This window comes from Melospiza melodia, chromosome Z (assembly GCF_035770615.1).
Source record: "Melospiza melodia melodia isolate bMelMel2 chromosome Z, bMelMel2.pri, whole genome shotgun sequence".
Lineage (NCBI taxonomy): Eukaryota > Metazoa > Chordata > Aves > Passeriformes > Passerellidae > Melospiza > Melospiza melodia.
The window spans coordinates 15,445,653-15,470,542 of record NC_086226.1 but is presented as its reverse complement, the minus strand read 5'-3'; the positions used below and the strand labels follow the sequence as shown (position 1 = coordinate 15,470,542).

At 39.9% G+C, this 24,890-nt stretch overlaps 1 protein-coding gene across 3 annotated transcripts in view; it reads left to right on the top strand.

Annotated features, from left to right (window-relative positions):
- TRPM3 (transient receptor potential cation channel subfamily M member 3) overlaps nucleotides 1-24,890 on the top strand; it is a 416,081-nt gene that overhangs the window by 14,732 nt on the left and 376,459 nt on the right. Inside the window, exon 1 of one of the 3 annotated variants that reach the window (XM_063180473.1) lies at nucleotides 12,265-12,420. The exons of the other annotated variants lie outside the window; for them this stretch is intronic. Within the exon in view, the coding sequence (XP_063036543.1) occupies nucleotides 12,265-12,420 (156 nt within the window). Of the gene's footprint in view, nucleotides 1-12,264; nucleotides 12,421-24,890 lie in introns of those variants that run through there. 3 annotated transcript variants of the gene reach the window in all.

The window sequence follows — 24,890 nt, the reverse complement described above, 5'->3', positions numbered from 1 at the left end:
AAGCAACAGCAACAAAAAAATACTGGAGCTGTGCTGAAGGATTCCAAATGTGAAGTGTGTTAAATTGGAGTAGCTCAGTCAGTGCAAAACAATTCCCATGTTGACTACTATTTAAGCCTGGCATAAGCAGTTCTCCGTTTGAGGCCCATTCTCAGTATCCCAGTGAATGCCCCTTGCTGATGTCAGTCAGACTCTGGGCTCTCACTAGAGGCTTTAACTTCCTGACGCCCTGACTATATAGAAGTCAGTATTCACTATAGAAGTGAACGTCCTGCAGCAGCGAAGCTTCCTGTAGGTACAGCAAGATGAGACAAGAGGAGAGCTGAGGCATAGAACTCTCACAAACTGTTCTTGTGGACAGCGTGTTCTATGTCATTTCACAGTAAGTCCCAGAGCTTTTAAGCAATAAAATACATCTCTGTAATGACCTACTTTCCAGAGATACAAATTGGGGTGGGGGCGGAGGGGGATGTCCTTCTCTTTGCTTCAGCAGGAGATTGCAGGAACCATCCCCTTTATTAAGCATACTGAACTTACTGAAAACAGAATCTGTGAGTTCCTCCAACTAAAATCCACAATATGGTGCCCTCTGCTGAGGCATTTCACCTCTGAAGAGTTTTTGGGAAAGCTGCAGGAAGTTTTCAGGTTTACCAGGGCTAGCTGTCAATCATAGCAGCTTCATTTTGCACCAGTTAACAGGCTCAGCAGAAGAAACACAGCACAAGTCATCAGAGCTGGATTATTTTCACCACTTGATTTTCAGCTGTGAGCCTAAAAATGCCAATATGTATACAATTCTTTTTTCATTAAGTTCTTTTAATCATTCTTTCCATTCTCCTTCTACAGCTGCAGGAAGGATAATCTCAGTTAGAAGCATTAAAAATAAGCAGACGGGATTCTAACAGGAATTGATCTGCGTAAACACAAAGGAAAACCATAATGCATTAGTTGTGTGAGTCTCTGCATGAGGGGTCATTCTATACAGAACATCTTGTCTCCTGTTTTCCTTTTGCGTGTCTATCTTACTTTTTTTTTTTCACCTTTTTGGATTGAAGTCAGTAAACTGTCCTCCTCATGCTTTATTGCTAAAGATAAATTTCTCCTAAATTAACAAATATAAATAAAAAGGGTGTTTGTTGAAGAAGAAGGAAGAATGCAATCATCTTGAAATTATTAAAAAAAGCTCTTAAATCCAATTTTTAAACTTCTGTGACTGGCTGGTGTTTCTCCCCCACATACCTCCTGCACACTGAATATCTGTATAGGACATCTGGACATTTGTCAGTTTTGAAATATCTTTGCCTGTACATCAAACATGGGCTCAGATGCATTCTGGTATGTATCAAGTTCTCCAGTACTATCAGTAACAGAGAAACCTCCCATAACATCTAATTATAGAAGGCTTAAATTTCTTATATTTTTTGCATGTCTTTCAATTCCAATGAAATTTACATAACTTTTGAAAGTGTTCTGTACTAAGTCACCCCCAACTACTACCAAAAAATATGCTGAGTGCAGAGTTTTTTGCATTGCTCTTTCAGCATTATAAAGCATGGCAGAAGTTTTGCAGTCTGCATGAATGGAGTATCTTAATGTTCAACATAGCCACACTTTTAATGCTGCTTCTGGTGAAACGGCAGACTTGATTCTTGTTTATTTTACTGAAGAATGTACTCCTTTTTTCCTCTCCCTCTCCTTTTTTTAACTCTAGTTTAACTCTTCACAGGTTTCTAAGAAAAATCTCTTAAAAACTCTTCCCTTCTTCAAAACATGATCATAAATAAGGATTTTGGTGTAAACAGTTTAGATTTTTTTTTTTTAACTTAAGATGTGTAGTGGGAGACATTAAATTAAGGAAATATTGCTAGACTGTAGTTTTACAGTAAACGAAATATGCAGTAGTTTCTACATTGGCAAAGAACTTAGGAAGCATGTTTTCAAATAAATATAGGATAAATTCTCCTGAACTTTAGTCTAGAAGCATGTCAAAAGTCGTTGATTTATTACTATAATATGTCTAAATTAGATTTAAAAATTATTATTTCTGGAAGTTAAATATTAATCCTTTTTTGTGCATAATCTTTAAACAGCTTAACATTTCTGGATACTGAGTCTGTTGCAACAACAGAACCAGTAGGCATAAAACCAATTGATTTGAATGACTTTATTTTCCTTAAGTATATAGAAAAAATGTGTTCACTATAGGTAGTTTAAGTTTTTGTGTGTTTGGTGGTTTTCTTTACCTTCTGAGAGGTTCAGCCGGTTCTCAGATCAACGCACTAATTTTTTATATGCAGACTGATGGGGATCAGAAGAGGTCAGACTAAATTATTTGCTTTGCATGCTACCATTACTTCCCAAAACTGCTCAGCTACAGAGTCATAAATAGATGTTATTCATAACAAGAGCAGGTGGCTAATTAAAAAATATTGTAGAAGGAGTTAGAAAGTTATGCAAATCAGTGTTAACTGGTGTCAAAAGCATAATTGTATTTGTAAATTTTTATTTGTATAGGGCAGAATCATTCAGTAAAACTAAAAGCAGCTTTATCACCTCTGATTAATGGATTTTCAAAAATAACTTCTGTTATGTGGATTCCAATGTCAGTGCAATCTGGCATGGCTTAATCATGGCTAAGCCACAAGCTCTCCTCGGTGTTTTGGCAGGAGATTGCAGGAGTCAATCTCAATATTTCCCCCAGTCTCTATAATTGCCATGGAGTGGTGTACTGGCCATGCTCTGGACATGTAGGGCAATGACATTACCAGTAGTGCAGAGTTAACCATCAGTTCCTCTGATTTTCACTTTTATCTGTTGACAAGTATGTACACAACCATTTTGGCCACCAATAATTTCAGAAACACCAAATATCCCTTAAAGAACAAATACCCACTTCCCTTCTCTTTTTTATAGGATGGGAATTCTGCGGCATGCAAGACCCCTTGAAGTCTGAAAAACATCTCTTTCCTCACTCCTCTGCACCATGTATTTATGACAGCTCCTCCCTGGCATACCACTCTTCTCCTTGCCTCATGTAAAATTCTTTTGACTTGTCTTCTTTTTTCATGTCGTTTATCTTCCTTTCTTTCATCTCCCCATCTTCTCCCTCATGGCCCCAGGCTCTCTATTTCCTTAATAAATTAAGCTAAAATAGTACTGTCTCCCCAGATTTTGTCACACACCCTCCACCACCTCCCTCACTTCTTATTTCAGTAGATATAATACAAGATTAGACCTAAAAGAAGTCAGCCTCAGTGCAATGCCCTTAAATGATCAGTACTGTTTATAACATCTGAATGTTTAAAACAACGTCTCCTAAGATGCTGCTGGTGCTGGGATCTTTTTTTTTTTTAAAAAAGAGTAACCTAATTAATGATTTTTGTATTCTGCTTTTTGTATTCTGGCACTCTCTGAAAGAAAACTCTCACACTGTACATTGAAAGCTCCATACCAGTAAAATAATGCATTGCTCCTTTTGTCCCACACTCTACCAGAAGCTGTTGTTCCAGCTTCATTTTATGTACATTGAACCAGACCCTTACACTCATAAGGACTGCTCATTTTAAACACTAAATTCCTTGGCTGAGTGATGGAAGTTTTAGCAAAAATTAAACATTACAGTATTTGTAGACTTTGAAGTAGAGGACTGTGGCACAGATTCTGTGTTCTCCATCTTTTTTTCTCCAACCCAGGTCACCAAACGGCTACAGGGAATTTTAGACTCCAAGCTCTTTTTTCTCCCTTTCAAACAATCTCCAGTATCCATGCATACATGATGCAGGAAAAGTAGTACAAGATAACACCGCATGAAATATTTTGGATAGAAAATATGATTCTTGTTTATGAAATCTTTAGGCAAGCTTGTTTTATGTATTCACACTTTTTCTCTCGTGCTCTTCTTGCACTCGCTCTTTTACACACACACACACAAGCACCAAGCACGTACTTGCAAGCACCAAGATGTGTGTGGTCCAAGGGGACATGCAGGTATTTCCATCCTTATCTGCTGCATTCACACACCAACTTTAATATTTCTGTTAAAAATCTACAGCATCAAAGAGCAAAGTATTTGGGGGGAAAAAGAAAGTCTGGAAAACTTTGCTTTTTTTCTTTCTACTGTACAGACTATGTCATAAGGAGAGGGAAAAAGTGAATCACCTGTATTTTAATGTAACACATATCTCTCCTCTAAGATCACAGTGGCTGTCACTTCAGCAGAAACGAAGGCTAGGTGATAGCAAACATTCTCCTCTTCATAGAACTCATCAGTCTTTTTGAGTATGTGATCATATTAAAAGACACAGAGGTCCCAAATATGGGAGAGAATTAAGCTGCTAAAAGAACACGAGTACCATGGTAACTATTATTTCCAGAATTCACAAGTTACAATTGGAGTTAAAAATAAATCTGTCACTAATTATGGAAGATACTTCTATAGGCTAATGAAATAAAGTCCAGGAAATCAATTTTTAATTTTTTTTATCCCAGTCATGAAAAAATTTCAGTCTTTATGCTTAAGACTGAAAGAAAAATTTTTTTTAACTGCACTGAAAGACCAACAAATTTTTCTTGCAGTGTAACATTTACTAGTTTAAGGCCTATAGATATATCATTAACTAGAAACAGCCCCAATGGGCTCTTTTTTGGCTTTGAAGGATGCAATAAAATAATGGGTTTTTTTCTACTCATTATGTAAATTCCCCCAAAGTGCTATAATCAAAGGGATGAATACAATAGAGTAATGTTAGTGGGTTTATTTTGCAAAAGTTTGCAAAGGTTCGAGTGCTAATCTACTTAAATATGTATATAGCTCCAGAGGTAAACTTACTCATGCAGAGCAAGTAATTATTGTATTCAGGGTTTGTATCTAATAACACTTTTACTGAATGCAATGTATAAGATCAGTCTTCTTATCTAAAACACTGGTAATATGAAAATCAAACGTTTAATAGCTGGCACATTAGTACTCCATGTAGCAGTACTCGCATATTCAACAGTACTTCATGAAGCTTCAATAAAAATCACTAGCACTTCTACTGGCTTTGAAGTTCAGTATAGGACCCAGTGCTTTTTTGGGCTAAGATATTCATTTTATTTGAAAGAAAATGTTACAACGATCAACTCAATAAAAGTCAAATTCTTTATGTATGAGAATAATAACTGAACTGTTAAAGTCCCATCTGCCAGGTGTCAGAAGTAAGAATTACATTAAAGGATTGTGAAATTTCTCTTATACAGATTTAACAGCTAATGGTGGTTGTATCATTTCAGTATTGATGCTGTTCAGGAGTTCTCTCCTGCAAAGAATGGTGCTTGGCAGGCATTTGAATCAGTTCTGAGGTCACTGCCATTCCAGCCTGGCAGTAAGCCTGGCAGAATGTCTAGGAGAATGAAGGCACACCTACAGTGATGGATAAAGGTTATGATGTGGTTATCTACAAAGGGGAATTAATAACTTTCCTGGGTGAGATAAACCAGTTCTATCTATCAGAAGAATACACACCTCGTTCAAGCTTGGGAACTCTGGGTATTGGAAAGTTTTCTGTGGGAAAGGGCATTGAGGTGGCACTCACTAGGAATTCTCTTTTAGACATAAAGAAAAGTGAGGAAAAAATTGCTTAGGTTTATCTTCAAGATTTCCAGAATTTTTGAACTGAATATCTCTACTTCTTCCTTAAAAACTTGAAAGAGTGTTGCAGGGGCCAGAGAACTTCTGTACACTATACAGGAAAATCTGAAAAAATAGTCAAAATATACTGTCCCTCTCTCTTTTCCTAAAAGCTTTACTTCCTTACTTGCAGATATTTTTAGGAATTGTGTAGTGCTCTGCTATTCAAGCATTTGTATGACAGATTTCTACAGGGGGAACAGAACAGTGAACCAGTTATGATTTGAGGCATTGATAGCCTAAAAGGGAAATGGAAATGCAAAATCAGAGAAAGGACTCAACGCTGAATAGACTAACCTGGTACCTCTTCTGTTCCCCTTGGCATTTAGTGTTTTATCGCTGACAGCCAACTATATAGCCATCAAAGATCTCTTATTCACAATTTGATTCACAATTAATTCAGCAATCCAAAATTATCACAGACTGGAGTTCAGCATTACCACCCATTTAGGCTAGTGTGTCCCAAAGCTTTGCACATATTAACAAAAAATATTATTACAAGAGTGGGGTATAAAAGCAAAACAGATAAATTTGCACAGATACATCTTAGTTTACTATATTTTTTTTTTTAATTGAGAGGAATTAATTCAAAGATAGAATGTAAGAATGAAAACAACTCCTCACAGTTGTAGATTTTTTCCCATGTCGGTCATATGGCAAACTAATATACTTGGGGTTTTTAGGCAACAATATGGGGTGACTAATTTATGTGCTGAAGCAATGCATTCAGTTTCCAAATACTGACCTGGGTTTTCAAAGCCAAGGAATTGTACTAAGATTAATCTCAGTATTGTGCCTTATTTTGTGATTGAAGGATTAAATACTGTGGACTTGTATTCACACAAACTTGTTTAAGGCTAGGATCATCATTCAGCTGGCTGGTGAAAGTATGATTTATTATAATGACTGTATAAAGAGAAACTGTAGTTCTTAAAGAAAGTGACATTTTTAAACTATAACTCTTGAAGTTAATATTGGTCAAGAAAAACTACTGATATTTGTACCTAATAATTTGGCCCAATCTATGATGAGACCAGTGCAATCTCTGAGGTGCCTTCCACCTCAAATCATTCTGTGATTTGATGACTTGCTATATTGATTCTTTACTCGTCTCCATTAATTGACATTTGCTTTTTTTAAACAAAACCTTAAATACTGTGAAGATGCCAGGGTGTACCTTGATATTTTGTCTTAGCATGAGGCCCAAGAGTAGCATTGCTTCCATACATATCTGAACTCTAAAGGCCCCTCACCTGAAGGCAGAATGAGAATCCGTAATGGCACAAAAATTGTTCACTTCTTGGGTTACAAGCAGGTTTCATGGTCTAAGCATAAATATGTTGTGTCATCAAATGCTGTATTACTAAGTGCCAAATGTGTCTTGAAATGAGTACTTAATTTAATTTTTATGTAAAAATAGGGTAAAATCCAAACTGAGCAATTCTTTGTTTTGTTCTGTATTTGTTGCCTGTTTTTTTGCATAATGAATGACAGCCCCAGAAAAAAAATAGTGTGGAGTATTTTTTCATGATGTCTGCTCACTTTCTAAGGTATTGCAAATGTTTCTCACAATGTTGTACTGGAGACTGTGAACTTTCGATGTGAACAGATGGGAGAAAGAAAAACTGAGTGTAATTAAAACTTAAATGTTGAAAGTTGATCTTGCAGTCTCTGCTCAAAATGACTTCCCTGTGTAGAGAGAGTTCAGCTTGAATAAACACCACACTAAAGGCTTCTAAGAAACCATAAAAATTTTCCCATTGTTTGTCCTTTCATGCTTCAGTGATGTGACCAGGCATTATTGAGAAAAAGAAGTTATTAATCACCAATGTTCTATACAGCTTCTTCCAGTGGTGACCCAGAAAACAATCTATCTGTTCCCAGTGTCAAGGGTGCCTAAACACTGCAAGGCAAGAATGATCAAGTGGCTAAGACATTAGATGCACTTAAAAAAATAGCCATTAATAATACCTGATTCAGTTTAAAAGTTACTGTGACACACCAGAGGTCACTTCAATGTTATTTTCCAGACATAAATTGGCAATAGTGCTTTTCTGTTTAGTCCATTATCCTATGATGATGACTCAGATAAACATAAAAATACAAAGTTCATTTTCTAGTTATCTGGTAGCATAAAGCTCTACCTCCACATCATTCACATTTAATAGAAAAAATAGGCTCAACAAAACAACACTTTTCATCCGATGTTTGCTCTGTTTGTAACAAGAAGCTTATTCCTATTTAGTTAATAACTTTTTTTTTTTCTGTGAATGATACAAACAATACTTAAATTAAAAGGTTTTACCTATAACCTTCAAAACCCAGACACTGCTGTTGATTTGTGCTTTAGAAAATAAATTGTACTATGGTATTTTCCAAAAATTTCAATAGAAATAGCTTTATGACCTAAAATCTAGAATTTGAGATATTTTCATGGCACATTCAGACTATGAATTCTAGGTAAGTTTCAAGGATGATTTTGTTATCTGACTTTCAGAAAAGTGTATGATCACCTTCACTCTTTGTATAAGACAATTATGACTGGTTACTGCTTTCAAAATCAAAGCTGTATTTTGTTGGAGTTTTGCCACTCTCAGAACTATGGTTCAACTTGGTTGAACTAAACAAGACTTTTTTTAGTATCCACCAAAAAATATAGTACAGGATAGAATTTATCTGTCTCTCTACAAAATTGCAAGGTATAAAAAAAGAAGACCACTTGTGTTAGAAAATAAGAATAGTATGCAACAACTCTAGTACAGAACTTATAAATACTACTATTGCCAGCTTTTGACTTCAGTGTATTTAACTTTCTTAATTAAAATTCTGTAAAGTGGAGAATAGAAAAAAGATCTTCAACAGTGCAGCTTATAAAAAGCAGAGGTGTATGACCCACTCATAGTAGAAGATATATGAAAGAAACTACAACATTTTTCCTGTTTTAAGGGAAGTGAATCATTAGCATCAGTTATTGGGTTTTTCCTGTACTAGTAGAAAATTTTGAGAGGAATTTGTTTACTAAAAAGAAAAAAAAGTTTGGCAGAGTACTTGGCTGTTGGAGAATTTTGCTCAGAAATGGCTTATAGAGTTTTGTTCAGACATGCCATAATCATATACAGCTGATGGAAAAGTAAAAGGCAGCTGCGAGGAGCAAATTCTCACAGTCTGTTTCTGCAAACAGCAGAGTTCTCAGGCTGTTTTTTCATAACAGGTAAACATTCTGTCCTTGGCTGGTATGGGAAAGCAAAAGTTGACAAACATGGAGGCCTTGAGAATTTTCCTAACAGGGTGAGAAAATAAATCTTGTTTTCAATACCTGGCCTTTGAAAAATGTGTATTTTACATTATGACCCACACTTTGAAAAGGAATCTCATGAGTTTGAGGCAAAAGCAGAAGCACTTTCAAGCCCAATAATGAATTGTTTGTGCCCTACATCATCACAGCAATGGCAAACTTGCAAAGATGACAGTCCCACAGAAGACTCTCAGTAACAGCTGTGGCAGCACCATGCTGCTGTGACAGCAATCTGAGTACACCTAAAGCAGATATAAATACAAATTCTTCACTAACAGGAAGAGGACTGTTCTCATAAACATGGCAAGGAATAGCACATTTTTACACGGTGCTTATGATTGCTTTTCTGTTTCTTGTACCATAATTATGAAATATCCACAGGGCCTTCATTCACAGGTCTTTCCTCAAGACATCCTTGCCAGACCCAACAGCAGCTGGGCATCAGCTTTCCTGATGTCAACCCTTTATGCTAGAAGATGCTAGGATCTCTGTACTCCTCCCAGGCATCCTGTCACTACCTTTGCCTTCGGTACACTTTCCTTGCCTCCGTGTTTCGTCCTGATCTCCTTGCCCCAATCTCCATGCAGGCCTCCTGGTGTGTTCCTGAATTCCTTGCTCATCAGGATGGATTGCTCTGGAGTATGGGGGAGGCCATCCTTTCCTTGCTTCCTCGAGTAACAACCAACTCTCTTGCACCCCTTTTAACTTGAGGTGCTTGTCCTCTTTCAAGCAGATTCATGAACAGGCCAATGTTTGCTTGTGCCGGCATGTAGAGTGCCTCCAGCAGACATTGGGGTGGCTGAACCTCCCCCATGAGCACCAGGACTGAAAAATGTGAGGTTACTTCCAGCTCTTTGCAGAGAGTCTCATATGACTGACAAGGCTGGGAGCATAAGGTTGTCCAGTCTCAAGGACAGAGACTCCAGGGAGTCTGAATTGCTGCCCCTGACTGCTGAGTGAGAAGGTGTAGAGAAGAGAGAGCCAGGCTGTCCATGAAATTATATAGTGAGGGAACAAGCAGAAACACACAAATGTGGGAACATGAGAAATTCCAGTTAGGTGTAATGGAAAGCTTTTTGACTGAGACCATGCTTAAACACTGAAACATTGTCTAGAGGAGCGATGAAATCTTCAGTTCTGGGTTTTTCCAAGACCTGACTGGACAAAGCCCTGAGCAAACTGATGTACACAAACCTACTTTAGGGAGAGGCTTGGACTAGGTGACCTTCAGTGGCCCCTTCCAGCATAAATCTCCCTATAACTTTTGTCTTGTTAATGGCAAGTGAAAAGAAAGCTTTTCATCACCCTTGAATGACTGCTCCCAAGCCTCTCAGTAGTTCAAACTGTTCCAAACACTTCAGTGGGTCTTGGACTCTGCTCAGTCAGAAGATCTAAATCAGACAAATGTCACCACCCTGTACCACTTATTGACATGCCTTCATGTAGTTCTTGATAAATATTTGAACATACTAATGAATGACTGTGAAGAATAAGTTTGTAGGTGGAATAAGAAGGGCTGAAATGACAATATCAGGCAACTGCACTCATAACATGCAGTTGTGTCTGTTTCTGCCAGGAATGAAAATAATTTCTTGCCAGGCATATAATATGTTGATAAAGACCATAACAACAGCATTTTAATTCTTTTGATTTCTTGAGATTCTTTTTCCCCATTGTCCCAACAAGAATTCATAAGAACATGTCTAATGAGTTTTATGTAATTTGACTTTTTAACTTGCTTACAGATTTTTGTGGGATCTGAAAATCACTAGACTCCTCTAAAGAATATTTTAAGGAAAACATGGAATTTGGGAAATTTAATAGTTATTACTAAGAGATAGAGGAGATGTCAGAGAATTAATCTACAGATCAATCCATTAATCTATTAAACTTTTAAAATCACCATTAAAATGATATAGCTAATTAACACAATCAGCAAAGCTGACCAAATGCTGATGTGCCTCAGAGAGGAATAAATGAAGATAAAAGCATTCATGACAATAATTCACCCAAATGAAGTGGCTTCCTACTATAGTCACAGGAACTGGAAAAACAGATCCTCCCAATAATGCCTGTCTCCCCTGAATGGAAGTCTGGAGTGTGACTAGGGGTTTGCAGAGCATCAGACTACCTAAAGTCACAACAAACCCCTTAATAATTTTCTTCTAACATGTATTTAGTAAGGAGTTTAACATGTTCTTTGGGAACTCTGACCCAGTATTTTTGTTTAATACTATGACATTAGATACACTGTGATGAAAATACATGCTTTCACAAATCACTTAAGCTATTGATAGAATAATATCATTCATTATAGTGTCATAACATCTTTTTAGATAGAAAGTTAAGCTACTTGAGAAAGGAGCAGGGATATGTCAGTAAAATGGCCCTTCAATAAATCCTTAAAAAAAGGGTTAAATCATAAATGCAAATCAATGGTTTAATACCTGCAAAACACTCCCCGTGTTTTTAATCTTGCCTGGAAAACAGAGATTAGCTGCCTTGTTATTTCAGCTGTGGAGACTTGAGCATCCTCTCCCTTTGGGAAGAAAAATCAGCAGTGAGCTTGGAGGGCAGAGATGAGGCAGATTTCCTCCGTGGCACTGCAGCAGTGTCCTGGGCTCAGCACGCACAGATGATGAACCCCTGTGTTCTTAAGTGCCTGAAAGGGCGTAATGAACCAGGACCCTGACCAGCACTGCAGAAGCCTTTTGGGTACTAGTAACGAGACTAAATTTCAGAGGTGCTCCTTCTTGATCTTAAGAAAGAAAAGCAGGCCACACGGCCCCCCAAGGTGTGTCACAGTACAACAGGTACTTTGCCATCTTTCCCTGACTTGGTGTTTTCACCCTCCGATGTGCAAACAGTAGGGGAAAACGCTTGGCTTAGAGTGGAGGCTGCGCACATGCGACTGTTGCTAGACATTAAGCATTAACATATTTTATTATAGGAAACGAGTAATTTATTTCCTTAGAGCTATTAACGTAGTGTATTTGGAAAAAGCCTCCTGGCACGATTTTGGCACGATCTAGACGGGAGATGAGCAGGTGTCACAACTTGTCACGTCTGAGCACAGTACACCTACCTGTCCCTTTCTCTTTCTGTGCCTGTTCTCTAATTCACGCTGCAGCCCGAAACCTGGTTTCGCCGCGGGACGGGCGGCGCGCCCGGAGCCCCTCGGGGCAGCGCCGGGGCCCGGGGATGCCGCCCCGCCGCCCCGCCCCGTCCCGCCCCTCCGCCGCGCCCATAAAGCGCCCGAGGCGGGCCCGGGGCGGCCGCGGGGCTCAGCCGTGCCGCGGGCATGGAGCAGCGGCGGCTGAGCCCCGGCAGAGCCGAGCGGGGCAGCGCCGCCGAGGGCGCCAACAGCGGCGGCCGGGGGCGCCTGGCCGAGTCCTGGCGGCGCCTCAGCTCCCGGCGCGGCTCCAAGCGCACCGGAGCCTCCTCGCCCGCGCTGCCGGTGAGTGACCGCGACAGTGACAGTGACCGCGACAGTGGCAGTGACCGCGGCCATGCTGCACCCTTCGGGTACCTCCTCGCTCCGAGGGCTGGGGAGGGAGGGGGTGAGCACCGACCTGTTGCGCTTCGGGAGGAGGAATCGCCTTTCCCGTGCGCCGAGCCTGACTTTGTAGCTGTTCCCAGGTGCGGGTCTCCGGCCCGGCTCTGTCCGTGCGCTCCCTGCGGAGCGGAGCTCGGCTCGGCTCGGCCCGGAGCGCCGCTGGCGTGGGGGCAATATCTGCCTGCCACCCGCGCCCTCGGTGTGCGGCTGAGGGAACAGTGGGAGCGATCATAAGCGAAAGCCCCGAAAGGATGTAGGCAGAAAGCAGCCCCTTGGGAACCAGAGGTTTTCCTCTCGGGTGGGTGCCCCCTTGTTGGTGTATCTGCCTTCAGCCAGATCGATGGGATGTGCCGGGAAAACTCCGGGATGGGTAGACAAACATTTTAATGGAGGTGCATGCTGCAGCATAGATTGTAAGTCAGGAAAACGAACATCTTGACCATAAAGGAAAATTGAGAGAACAAACTGAGTGTTCAAACAGGAGTGATATTTATTAGAGTGCTTGATGGCCTGTCTCCTTGGGATCGGAATCTTGTAGGTAAGTGCTGAACAAACACACAGAAACACAGCTTTTGGAAGAACTTCTCACTGTCCAAGGACTATCTCAGTTCTCATGTGCTTAGAAAGAGCATTGTGTATTCTTATCTGAAGCAGACTGTCTGAAGTCTGGAGTTATAAATCTTATTTAACAGATCAAATGTATAATTTTGAAAATAAACACACATTCACAAGCTTTTGACCTGCGGGTAAAATGACCACGGGTTGAATTTCAGAGGGGAAAATAATGTAAGGGTAAAGAGACTTACGGTATAAAGGATGTCATGGCAACAAGAAAGCATCATACAAATTAACAATATTATCTTGTGGAGGGGGAATGGGAGTAGCATTGCATTGATCTGTGCCATGCTGTAGATTAAAATACAGTAGTTCAGAGTGGGGTTTTGGAGTGGGTTTTTCCAATAATACACAAACTTTGTAATAGATGGCTTAAACCCCGGTAAGGATCATATGGCTAGAACTCATCAGAAAAATGCACTGTGCAGTTGAGGGCTGGTGTTGGTTGGATGGTTTGTGGGGGGGGTTTTGTTTTGGTTTTTTTTTGAGGGCTTGTTGAGTTTCTGTTGTTCTAAACAACGTTGTTGTTCTTGTGGCTTACAGCTGAGATGAATTCTTACTCCAGCCAGAACCCTGAATGGGATTCAGGTTGCAAGTGTTTCGCCAGAATTGAAAGGTTGTATTAATCTTTGCTTAATCTTTGCTTTTGCAGAATCTTTCTGAGAGGATGAGCAACTTTTTCCTTTCCTTTCCTTTTCTCTAAAGTAGTACTATATTGGTGGTTTTTATGTTAATGAATTTTCATTACATTAAGCCCACTAAACTTCATAAAGTGCAGGACAGATGGAATGACAGATTCTGAAATTTTTCGTTTGGTAATTTGTTAGAGTTTTTTTTTTTTTAAATTTTTGCCAGGTTTTTTGAAAACATGGGTTTTTTGTTGAGAATGGGTTACTATTAATTTGTCTTCTTCATTTATACCTTTTTTTTTTTAATGAGAGAATAGGGTTTCTGAAATCACATTTCAACACTAAGAATAAATCACTTGGAACCACTTTCCAAAGAAATGCCAGAACATAGTAATTTTTGAGACATTTTCCACCAGCACCTTTTTTTTTTCCCTTCCCACTTGCAACCACACTATCCCGGGGTGGGAGGGAAGGGGGGGAAATAAAGTGTAATATTTCAGTCCTTTTAACATCAGTGTTTTGGCCTCATCCCCCCAGCCTTGTTCCTTGAATTATTCTTTTTTCTTGTGCTAACTTCTGTTTGTCTGCCACAGTTTACTTTTTAAAGGTTGTGACTTGTCTGAGGAGAATTTTTGGGGTGCAGTGCTGAAGCAGGAGTTTGGTACAAGTGATGATATGCATGTGTACTTTTTGGTTGTTTTTCCCCCCTCCAAATCTGTATTTTCTGGCCTTCCTTTTCTTTACACACTTGTTGAAACTGCTGATACTATTGTTTCACACTTATTCATTATGTGTTACGTTTTTATTGAATAATCCCAAGGGTTGGCTACTGTTTTTTTACTTTGTTAATTCCTGAAGGATAATTGGTAAAATTGGTAATATTATTTGGTAATATTGGTAATATTATTTCTTTACCAAAAGGATCAGGAAGGGGGTTTGGGGGCGTGAGGGTGGGATGGAGGGGTGTTAAGTTTTATTTACCTTGTTTTGTTATTAGTGTTTGAGTGATAGAGAAGAAATTGCTGCATTGACAGGAGCTGAAGAAGTGAAGAATATTTGAGATGGAAAAGGTTTGCAAGAGCCAATGCTGCATAGAGCACACATGTGGCTGACTCCAAACGATGTCTAGCTATGATCTTTGTTTAGAATAACCCTGGTTTCATTTTGAGTGAAGGCATTACATATTGAAGGAGTGAAATGTGGTTATAGCTTTAGAAATTAAGCCTTTTCTGCTTTTATCCTCTCTCTATCATCTGCTTATGTAACTCTGGAAAGGGGAAAGAGTGTGGAACCCCCCTATTCAAACTGATAAAAATTTTGCCATGCAAACCAGCAGGTCACATTTTGGATCACATTGAATTTCTGCCCATAAAGGGAATTTTGATGTTTTCTGCCAAAGATCTTGAGAGTCGTTTGTACTTGGAGCCTCTGAATTATGTGAGTTTTCCAACCCATTTTAAGCAGACACTGCACAGTGTTCTAGTTCAGTAAAAACTGCGATAACTGGCTGTTCTGCTCTACAGTTTCTGATCACAGCAGATTTTTTTTCTTTTGTTCAAAGATTAAATTGCTTTTGAGGTGAAATTTTCCCCAGGATATTTACAGTAGCTAAGATACAAAATGACAAGTGAGAAACATAAGACCACATGACAAAAAAACTTTACTTTGCTGTGGCACCAGTGAAATTATAGCTGTGAACCAGGTCATTGGTCCTGTCTTGGACGCTGAAAATCAGATGGGCCGAGTACAGATGACTGATGAGAAGCAATCTCTCCCAAAGATGGCAGAACAGAACCATGTGTATGTGAGTGAGGAACATTATGTAGACAGGTATAATCCACTGAGTGAAGAGCTGAATTTCAGGTTTGTTATGGAGCAGATTGGACAAAATTTAGCTTGACCTGTGAGTTTCATATTAGTGAATTTGAGAAATCAGATGTCATTTTCCCTTTCTCATTTATTATAGCAAAAGCACCTTTGTCATGAGGCTGGCCTGTCTGGTGAAGAGAGTGTTACACTAGCAGTGACATGGGAGGCATATTACAGCCCTGAGCTGTATCATAAAATGGTGGAGCAAGTACAGAAAGCAAAAGTACACGGTGTGGGAGTAATAAGGCAAAGCTTGGGCCTGTTAAAGTAGGGTGCAGGGTGTGTACCTGCCTGCACACTGGTGGGGATTCGAGCAGCAGGGCCCAGGGCTCAGCCTGTGGTCAGAGCTGGGCAGCATTGCTGGGATATTGCTGGGATACCTGTGATGTGGCAGTGCTGTGATTGATGGAGACAAGCCCTTCAGGAGAGGCAGGCAGGGAAGAGGAGGAATAGGGCTGCCCTTCACGTGGAGGAGCAGCTCAGATGTGTAGGGCTCAGGTCTGCGTAGAGCTTGTGGGTCAGGGTCAGAGGAGCGTTAGTTGGGTGTTGTGGGTTGTGCTACAGTTCACTGACCAGGGTAAGGAAGCAGATGGAGCTTTCTTTGAACACCTCCATCCTCTTTGGGAAATGTAATACATCAGAACACCAGCCATGCAGGAGATTGCTGGAGGGTAAGGAAAACATTTTGTTCCTGAATGGTGCGTGAACCAGCACACTGTGACCCTGTCCATACAAGGCTGACTTGTTTGCTCATTTTAGCTATTGTATGATTTTTTCCCAAACAATAGCTCAAATATATTTGTATTTTCTGCTGGGAAGCAGAAACATTGTTCTTACAAGAATTTATTGCTGTAGTTCTTGATGAAGGCATGGTGGTGCAGGTGCTGTAATTGCTGCTGATGGCGGGGAGCTGTCTGCAGTCCCCTGTCCTAAAAGAAGTTTGTCTGGCAACCAAGGAATTTGTGCAGCACAGTGCAGCTTGAAGGCCCAGCTGTGTGTGCAGTCCTGCACAGCAGAGGCCAGGCTGTGCTCAGGTTGTTACCTGTGTGTGGATCACTGACTCCTTGGTGTGCAATGGCCTTCCTGTCAGGGTCCCTGCAGCTGAAGGTGATACAGTGGCAGCAGACATGGATAAGGCAGGTCCTCACCTCCCGTGTCGGCCAGGCCTCTGCACTCACTGGCCTGGCTGGGGGAGGAGGAAAGCTGGCCATCAGCCTGAGGTGAAACCAAGGAAGGAGACCTCCTGGAACCCACATCTGGGCACGTGGAGGAGCTGACAGTGACAGGAAACAGTGAGTAAGGATTTACCAAGGATCAGTTGAGCTGGATCCAGCCCTCACGCCTTCTGCAATGTAATTGGGATGAGAGGAGAGCAGTGGACGCCAAGTGCCTTTGCTCTAGCCAGGCTTCTGTGGCTGGGCTGTGACATTATAGTCTGGGAGGGATGTTGTGCTGCTGAGGGAGCCAGGGCTGGTGGAAAGGGGGCCTTTTCCTGGCTTGGGAGTTTCACATCCCAACTGGGTGAAGCCCTGAGCCACCTCATCTGTCCCTCCCAGCTGCAGCTGGGACTAGAAACCTCCCCAAGTCCCTGCCAGCCTGAGTTACCTTGGGATTGTGTAAATCTACATCACAAAGTCCTTTGAGAACTAATTTACAAGATGTACACTAGCACAGATAGTAACTGTTGCCTACATTTACCTGCCTGAAAATCTTATAAGCGTGCCTACCCTGGTTATCAGGTGCGAAAACGCACTTCTTACGAAAAATAAAAATGGTAGTTCTAGCCCAGGGCAAGGACTGGTAGAATAATTTGTTAATACTGTAAGATGGAAAATAACACACTCTCTCTGAAAGAAATATTTATTTTTGTTGTTAATTTTTTAAGTTCTTGGTAGCAGAAGGGAGCCTAACTAATCCTGTGCATGAACAATTTGTCATGTATGACAAATTGTACATTTTGTCTAGCTTTTATTTTAGGCAGATGCTGCTTCTTCTAATTTCTGCAACTTTAACGTGGCTTTAAAATTTTTTATCTAGTATATAGCAGAGTGTTTTCATGTTTTCCTGCATTTGTTTCTGTGTGCCATGGATGAGCAACACTATTCCTGACTGCTTATTTGGATGCTTTAGTAATAAAGCTAGAAATTATAACTATTTAAGCTTCACTTTAAATGGGGTTTCCTGAACCTATATATGAAGTTGCCTTTTTATAGAATCTCTCCTGAATATATTGCCTGGTGTCTCCCTGCAGCTGGTGTCCAGTGAGGAAATCGGTCAAGAAGCTCCTATAGCAGACCAGTCCTAAATATTTGTCTGAATAGTTGATCTTGAGTTTGTTCCTTTAGCGGGGGTGGGAAAAATATTATATTCTATTTATTACTTCTTTGATGCATGTGGGGACTAGTCTGTTAAGTAGTGTGATTTTTCTAAAGGTTAGTAATTCATTATGATTTTAGGGATCAGACTAATTTATGATTAGTCTGAGGTGATTTTGAAATAGCTAAATTTTGTTCCGAAGGAAAAGTTTCTGATTTTGGATTTAAATAATTCTGGAAAATGCTTGTATAGGACAGCCCTCAGAAGTCCTGTCCATGCTAATTTATTCTAGGACTTTAGCTTTTAAGAGTAGCTTTCTGTACCTGGTAGAGCAGAGTGTAATATTGGTGACCAGAGTTATATGTAATGCAAGTCATTGCAGAGCTATAATGTGATTTTTAGCACTAAAGATAAGAAAAACAGGAAAAAAGTTCCAAAACTAAGTGAAGAGGGGAAATGAATTTTCATTAAAAGAACAAAACTGAACGGTAGTTCAATTTTCACAATTCTCATCTGCTTGTCTCCCTGAAAAGACATAAGGGATTATTATATTGAAGGTATAGCATGTAAGAAAATCCCAAAGACTGGAGTTATTTTGCTCTTTTTCTTCCTTTCTTATGGAGATAATAATCATTAATTATTAATGTATAGCCTATTCTGTATCTGAAATGAAAGTACATGTATTTCAAACGAAGGTGATTGTTTAATAATTAGAATGATGGAGTCAAACTCCATGAGCAGAATTTAAAAATTATTCATAATTGGGGATTTCTGGCTTTATCTGATTCACTTCCTTAGGGCCTGATAATTTTTAAGTGGTGGCTGACCTTCCTTTTTATTAAGAGATTGATTTCCAGAATATCCAGAATCAATAGACTTCTTTTAAATCTTGAGCACTTCCAGTTGTATGCTGGATGTGGATAAACTTGTGAGTCTGAGAGTTGCTGATGTGGGAGGTGCTGTTGTCCATGATCAATCCACAAAAGGGGAAAAAAAAACCAACCAAACAAACAAACAAAAAACCTTCTGAAGACTTGCTTTCCTTTAGGATGCTTTGTCTGTTATCTTTCTGTACACTGGCTGAGAGGTCCTCTAAAATAACGGAATTAATTAGAAAGATAAATATCTTTAAATTACAGAGAACACTTAGAAACAAGGAAAAAAGGAGAAAAACAAACACCAACTGTGCAAGGAGATGAGAAATCTCTAGACCTTTGACAAGGAGCATGAAAACTTTTATCTAGATCAGGGGAAAATTTTACTTTTCCCTTTTTTTTTTCCTCTATGGTTTTGTTTTTGCCATAGGATGCAGCTACTGTGAGGCATGTTTGTAGGCTTTTGGAATTTATATGAGGCTTATGAGAGGTTTTATTCATTACAACATAATACAGAGAAGGACTTCTTAATCTATTGGAGATGGTTATACTGGTTATAAAAGCACAACTTAGTCTAACCTGGCTGGACAGTGATAGATGTGTCCTCTTATAACCTGTTTTCTGTGTAGCTGAAAGCAACTCTTTCCAGACATAATTTATTTCTTCTGATGAAGCAGCATTTCAACAATCCTGTGACATTTCAAAATGAATGCGGAAAGAAGAAGAGTCTTATTATTTGCTGGTACATGTATTTTTTTCCTGGTATTCTTATGTTCTTTTTGCTTTTAGATAACATAATTGCTTTAATGACATAATGGAAGTGTTTTGTGGAGAGTATTCAAAACAGGTAATCTCCTGTTGCAATTTTTTTAAGTTTACTGTGAATTGCAGAGAAACTGACATGTTATGAAACCCTGTGAATCACAGTGACCACAGAGGTGAAAGGAGAAAAAAAATTGGAATGTTTTGTCTAAATAAACAAGCAAATGAAAAGTTTCTGCTTATTATTGCCAGATTATAAGTACTTGCTCTCTAGAAATACTATAATAATGGTAATATGTTAGTTCATTACAGCTATTTATTTTCTCCTAATTTCTAAATATTTCCCCTCAGTGATTAATTGAATATACTCAGTTGGAAAGGACCCATCACGATCATCAAATCCAATTCCTGGCCCTGTGCAGGACATCCCAAGAATCACACTATGTGCCTGAGAGCATTGTCCAAAGCCTTCTGGAGCTCAGGCTTAATGCTGTGACCACTTTCTTGGGGAGCCTGTCCAGAGCTCAGCAGCTCTCTGGGTAAAAAAGCCATTTCCTGATATCCAATCTAAACCTCCCCTGACAAAGCTTCGTGCTGTTTTCTTGAGTCCTCTCACTGGTCACAAGAGTAAAGAGATGAGTGCCTGCCTCTTCATTTCCCTTCATGAGGATGTTGAATACCACTAAGAGATCTCCCTTCAGTCTCCTCTTCCCCAGACTGAAGGGACTGAGGCAACTCAGCCACTCCTCATATGGCTTCCCCTCCTTCGCCATTCTCCTTGCCCTTCTTTGGATGCTCTCTAGCAGCTCAATGTCTGCTTTATACTGTGGCACCCAAAACTGCCCCCAGCACTCGAGGTGAGGCTGCCCCAGAGCAGAGCAGAGCAGGACAATCCCCTCCCTTGCCTGGCTGGCAGTGCTGGGCCTGATGCCCCCCAGGACACGCTTGGCCCTCCCGGCTGCCAGGGCACTGCTGGCTCATGTCCAACTTGTCACTGACCAGGACCCCCAGGTCCCTTTCCATGGTGCTGCTCTCCAGCCTCTCATTCCCCAGGCTGTGTGCAGAGCCAGGGTTGCCCCTCCCAAGTGCAGAATCCAGTGCTTGTTAAACTTCCTATGGTTCATGTTTCATATAGTTGATGCTCAGCTCACTAATTTCTTGAGGGCCTGTCTGAGGGACTCTCTACCCTTAAGGGAATTAACACCACCTTCCAGTAGTGTTAATTCCTTCCTTCTTAGTGTCACTGGCCTGCCTTTGAATCCCTTGTCCAAGATGTTGAAGAGGAGTGGGCTGAGGATGGAGCCCTGTGGAACCCCACTAATGAGCAGACTCCAGTCTGATGTCACCTCATTTGCCACAACCCTTTGTGCCCAGCCCATGAGCCAATTGCTCACTCATCAGGTAACGTCCAGCTGTCTGCTGGGCATTTGTCTAGAAGGAGAGACAGTTTCCAAGGCTTTGCTGAAGCCAGAAAAATTACCGGTTTTCCTAGATCAACTCAGTGGGTTACCCTGTTGTAGAAGGAAGTCAGTTTTGATAATCAGGAGTTTCCCCTCATGAAGGTGTGCTGGCTGTCACTGATGACTGTGTTGTTGTCCCAGTATTTTTTCAAAACCTCCCAGAATAATCTTTTCCATGCTTTTACCAGGCACTGAAGTGACGCTGACAGCCTGTAGTTTCCAGAGGCTTCCTTCTTGATCTTTTTGGAAATCAGGCGAAAGTTTCCAGCTTCCAGTCAGCTGAGACCTCTCTGGGTTTCCAAGACGACTCCAAACCCATCGAGGAAGTCTTTATGATGGCATCATCCAGCACTTTGGGTATTGTCAGATGAATCTCGTCAGGCCCCATAGGTTTGTAGGGATGCAGCCAAGTAGGTTAAAAGTAGAACTAAGGTGACTGTAACCTGAAATGCTGAAATAGCTTTCTCATTGGAAAAGCTGACTGGTTAGAATAGATTTCCATATTTTCTCTATTTATTTTTATTTTGAAGGTTGTTATCATGGAGAGTTCAAATCTGTAGTAGCTTTACTCATTCAGATTTCTCTGCTTGTGCAGTGTAAGCCAGCTTTTGCTGTTAAAGGTTTCCCAGATACCAGAAGTTGTCAACAGTCAGATGTGCTCCTAGGGAATTTTGCTAGTCGTCTCTCAAGACAGTAGGATACAAGAAAAGGAAATACATGAGACTGGATGACTTAGAATTTTAAATGGCCTGGTAGGAAGCTCTGGTCCTCAAAAAGTTGTCATAGGAAGTGAGTAAGACTATAGTAGTGTCCGAAGTTGTGAGTGAAGCTTGGAGACAAGTGGAAAGCTATTGAGGCAACAAGACAGGCAAGTGAGACTTTAATGAGCTCAGCAGTGAGGATGGATGCAGTGAGATTCACCTCACAGCATGAGCTTATTTGTTCTCCCATTCAGTTATCAAAATTGTGACAGGGCTGCATTTTATTCAATAAAACTCTTTTGAAGGTGTGCTTTAGATGTGCTTTTTGGTTTGAAGTATTTCTCTAATGTTTAGGTATTAGAGTTATTTTAAAAATGATTATTAAAAGACATCTGTCAATCTCTTACACTGGCGGTGGAAGAACACAGATACTATGTTGTATGAAAACACAATTTAATCAGAGTTCAAGCGTTCAACCCACATGGACAAGAGCTAAAAAGGCTCAAATTCATTTTTGACACAGTGTGTTTGAAGTTGGTGGGATAATCTTGCATGCTGAGCATATAAAAGCTTTAAATATAAGAATGTGAAAGTCCAGGGGTACTATAAAGCTTTTATGGGTTCATAGGCCATTAAGAAGGCAGGTTCCTTAGTTATGATTGTTCTCTGTAAATAGATTTGAACACCTTAGTAAAAGTTAAGGTAGTTGTTTCTCTGGAGTACTGAGAGGACATTTGAGGTGTCTTGTTTCACTCTGTTGCATCAGGCACATCTTGATGCAAATACAGCAGTAATAATTTATTCCTCTGTCAGTGTTGGAGTGTGACAGTATGGAAGCCATTTCACATTCCAGCTAGGGTGACATTACTCAGACTACAAACAGTTACACTGCCTACAGTTGCTGAAAATCTAAGCTGAGTAATTAGGAAAATGCAGAATACAAGAAGTGGGTTGCAATGCACAACAGTCTTGGTGCACAAGAAAGTGATTTCATTAACTGAGACACAGTGCTGTTAATAATGTGACTTTTCTGAGGTGCTTTAAAGAGGGTACAACTAGCAAAATTGCAAAACAATCACAGAAGGATATTATTCAATACCGAACTAATGAAGATCATTCCATTAGTAGATTATCAAAAAAGTGTTGAATCTTAATTCAGTAAAGAAACATATGTGTGATTTTGGTTTGTCAAGGTTTGAAAAAGATGCTTCTACACTACAGAGATGCTGGTTTGGATTTTTTTCCTTACAGAGACAAGGTAATTACTGCATGCCAAATAAACAATTACTATGAAATATAATCACAGGTTCCTACTTGCATCTCTGTTACTTACTGAGTACAGCATTGCCCTTTCCTTGTGGTACCTCAGTGAGAGAGCCTTAGCAAAGTAGGAGCTTTGTACAAAAATGTCTGTTAAAGCAGAAGTTTGCCTTAACTGTTTAATCTCTCTTTTTAGAAAGGGGTGAGGATAAAACCCAGCATCCTCACTGCTGCATACTTCTGGAGGGGTTTCTAACTCAAAGAGGACATCAGATTCCTATGCAGGATGACTTAATTTGGCTTAAGAAAAAAATGCAGCTCGTCCAGCTTCTGTAGATTGCTTTTTGCACTCACCAAAATATTCTTGTGCTTCTCTTTTCTCACCATAATCACTTCTTTTTCCACATTTTATATTTTAGCACTTGCAGGACTGTCTGAAACTCCCACAGTTCAGTCTCCCTTTTAAGGAATTAATTGTATTTTAAAAATGTCAGGTTTTTATTGGAAATCAGTGGTTTATCTGTGTGTGCCTTTCCTGGACTGTTCTTTGCGTGAGTTATCTGTGCTATTCTGTCCTTCAGACTTTCTGCAACACTGAGACTACCATCTCTGTGCATCTTTTTCTCTTCCCACTCCAATTTTCATATATATATATGTATGAATGTATGTATATAGATATGCATACAAAGTATTTTTGAAAGATGAGTCATAAGGATGTATTTATATTGCGCTATTTTTGAAGAATAAGCAGAAGTGCTATTAAACTGAGAAGCATTGATGGGCTCATCCCACTTTTTAATTTGGTTTTTTATCTATAGACAAGTACAGGATGCCTGAAGCAATGTCTTTTTACCACAACATCTCCTACCCACTAATTTATTTTTTTTGTTCTCACAGCCTTTCGTCTTTTGTTTCATTTTCTTAGAAACAGCAGTATATTTAATATGATGCTCAAACTGGTACCTGGCTCTTTCTGAGTCAGGCAAGTTGAGGCGTGGGCTGGAGCTCAGTTGTCTCAGACTCCACCTGCCAGAAGGGGCTGGTGAAAATATCTGGTACTCCTATGTCTAGCTGGGGATCTTATGACATAAAACAAGCCATTTAATGTTGAAACTGGAGGCAAGGCTTTAAAGAGGTGCCTGTCCAACCAAATATGTGTTCTGTCTGGCTTTTTCCTCTTTTGTTTGTTTACTTTTAAACTTCTGGCAAAGGTTAAAGGAATGTAATGATGGATTTGTATAAGGACATTTCCAGCTGCTCATTTGGCATTGTAGCAGGATAGTAAGTGATTCTCATTTCTGGGCAGAAAGTGGGATGGTCTGTGATAGGACTAGTCTCATAGTTAATATTATTTAGTGTCATGATTTTGAGGGTAATCTTCAGTTTTGTGCTGAAAATATAAGGTGTGTTCTATTTGCATAAAGGTTAAAATATTTTTAATTTTCTATTGGTAGCGAATCTAAAAAAAAAATTGAATCCTACCATCTCACAAGAGTTGTTTTGCTTCACTTAATAATGTAGCATTAGAAAGCTATAGCTGATTGTGCCTCCTCTGCTAATGACCTTGCTGCATATGATGCTGTTAGTGCAGGCAGCAAGGGAGATCATGGTTTATTGCTAGGCTGTTTATTGGGATGGGTGTTCTGCTAACAGCTGCTTATCTCAGTAGAGTGGATGCTAAAGGAACACTTAAGTTAAATGGAGAAAACTGAGGATCTTTATTGTTCCAGTAATCTGAGTAGATGGAGATGCCCATACCATCATAATCAGATCTAAACCACTGAGAGTGTGGTCTCAGGTTCATTCTGTTAAAATCGTTAAGTGTTTTCTTAATTTGTTTTATTAATGGCTGAACTTCAGCTGCTGCAATTGCCAGGCCTCTGG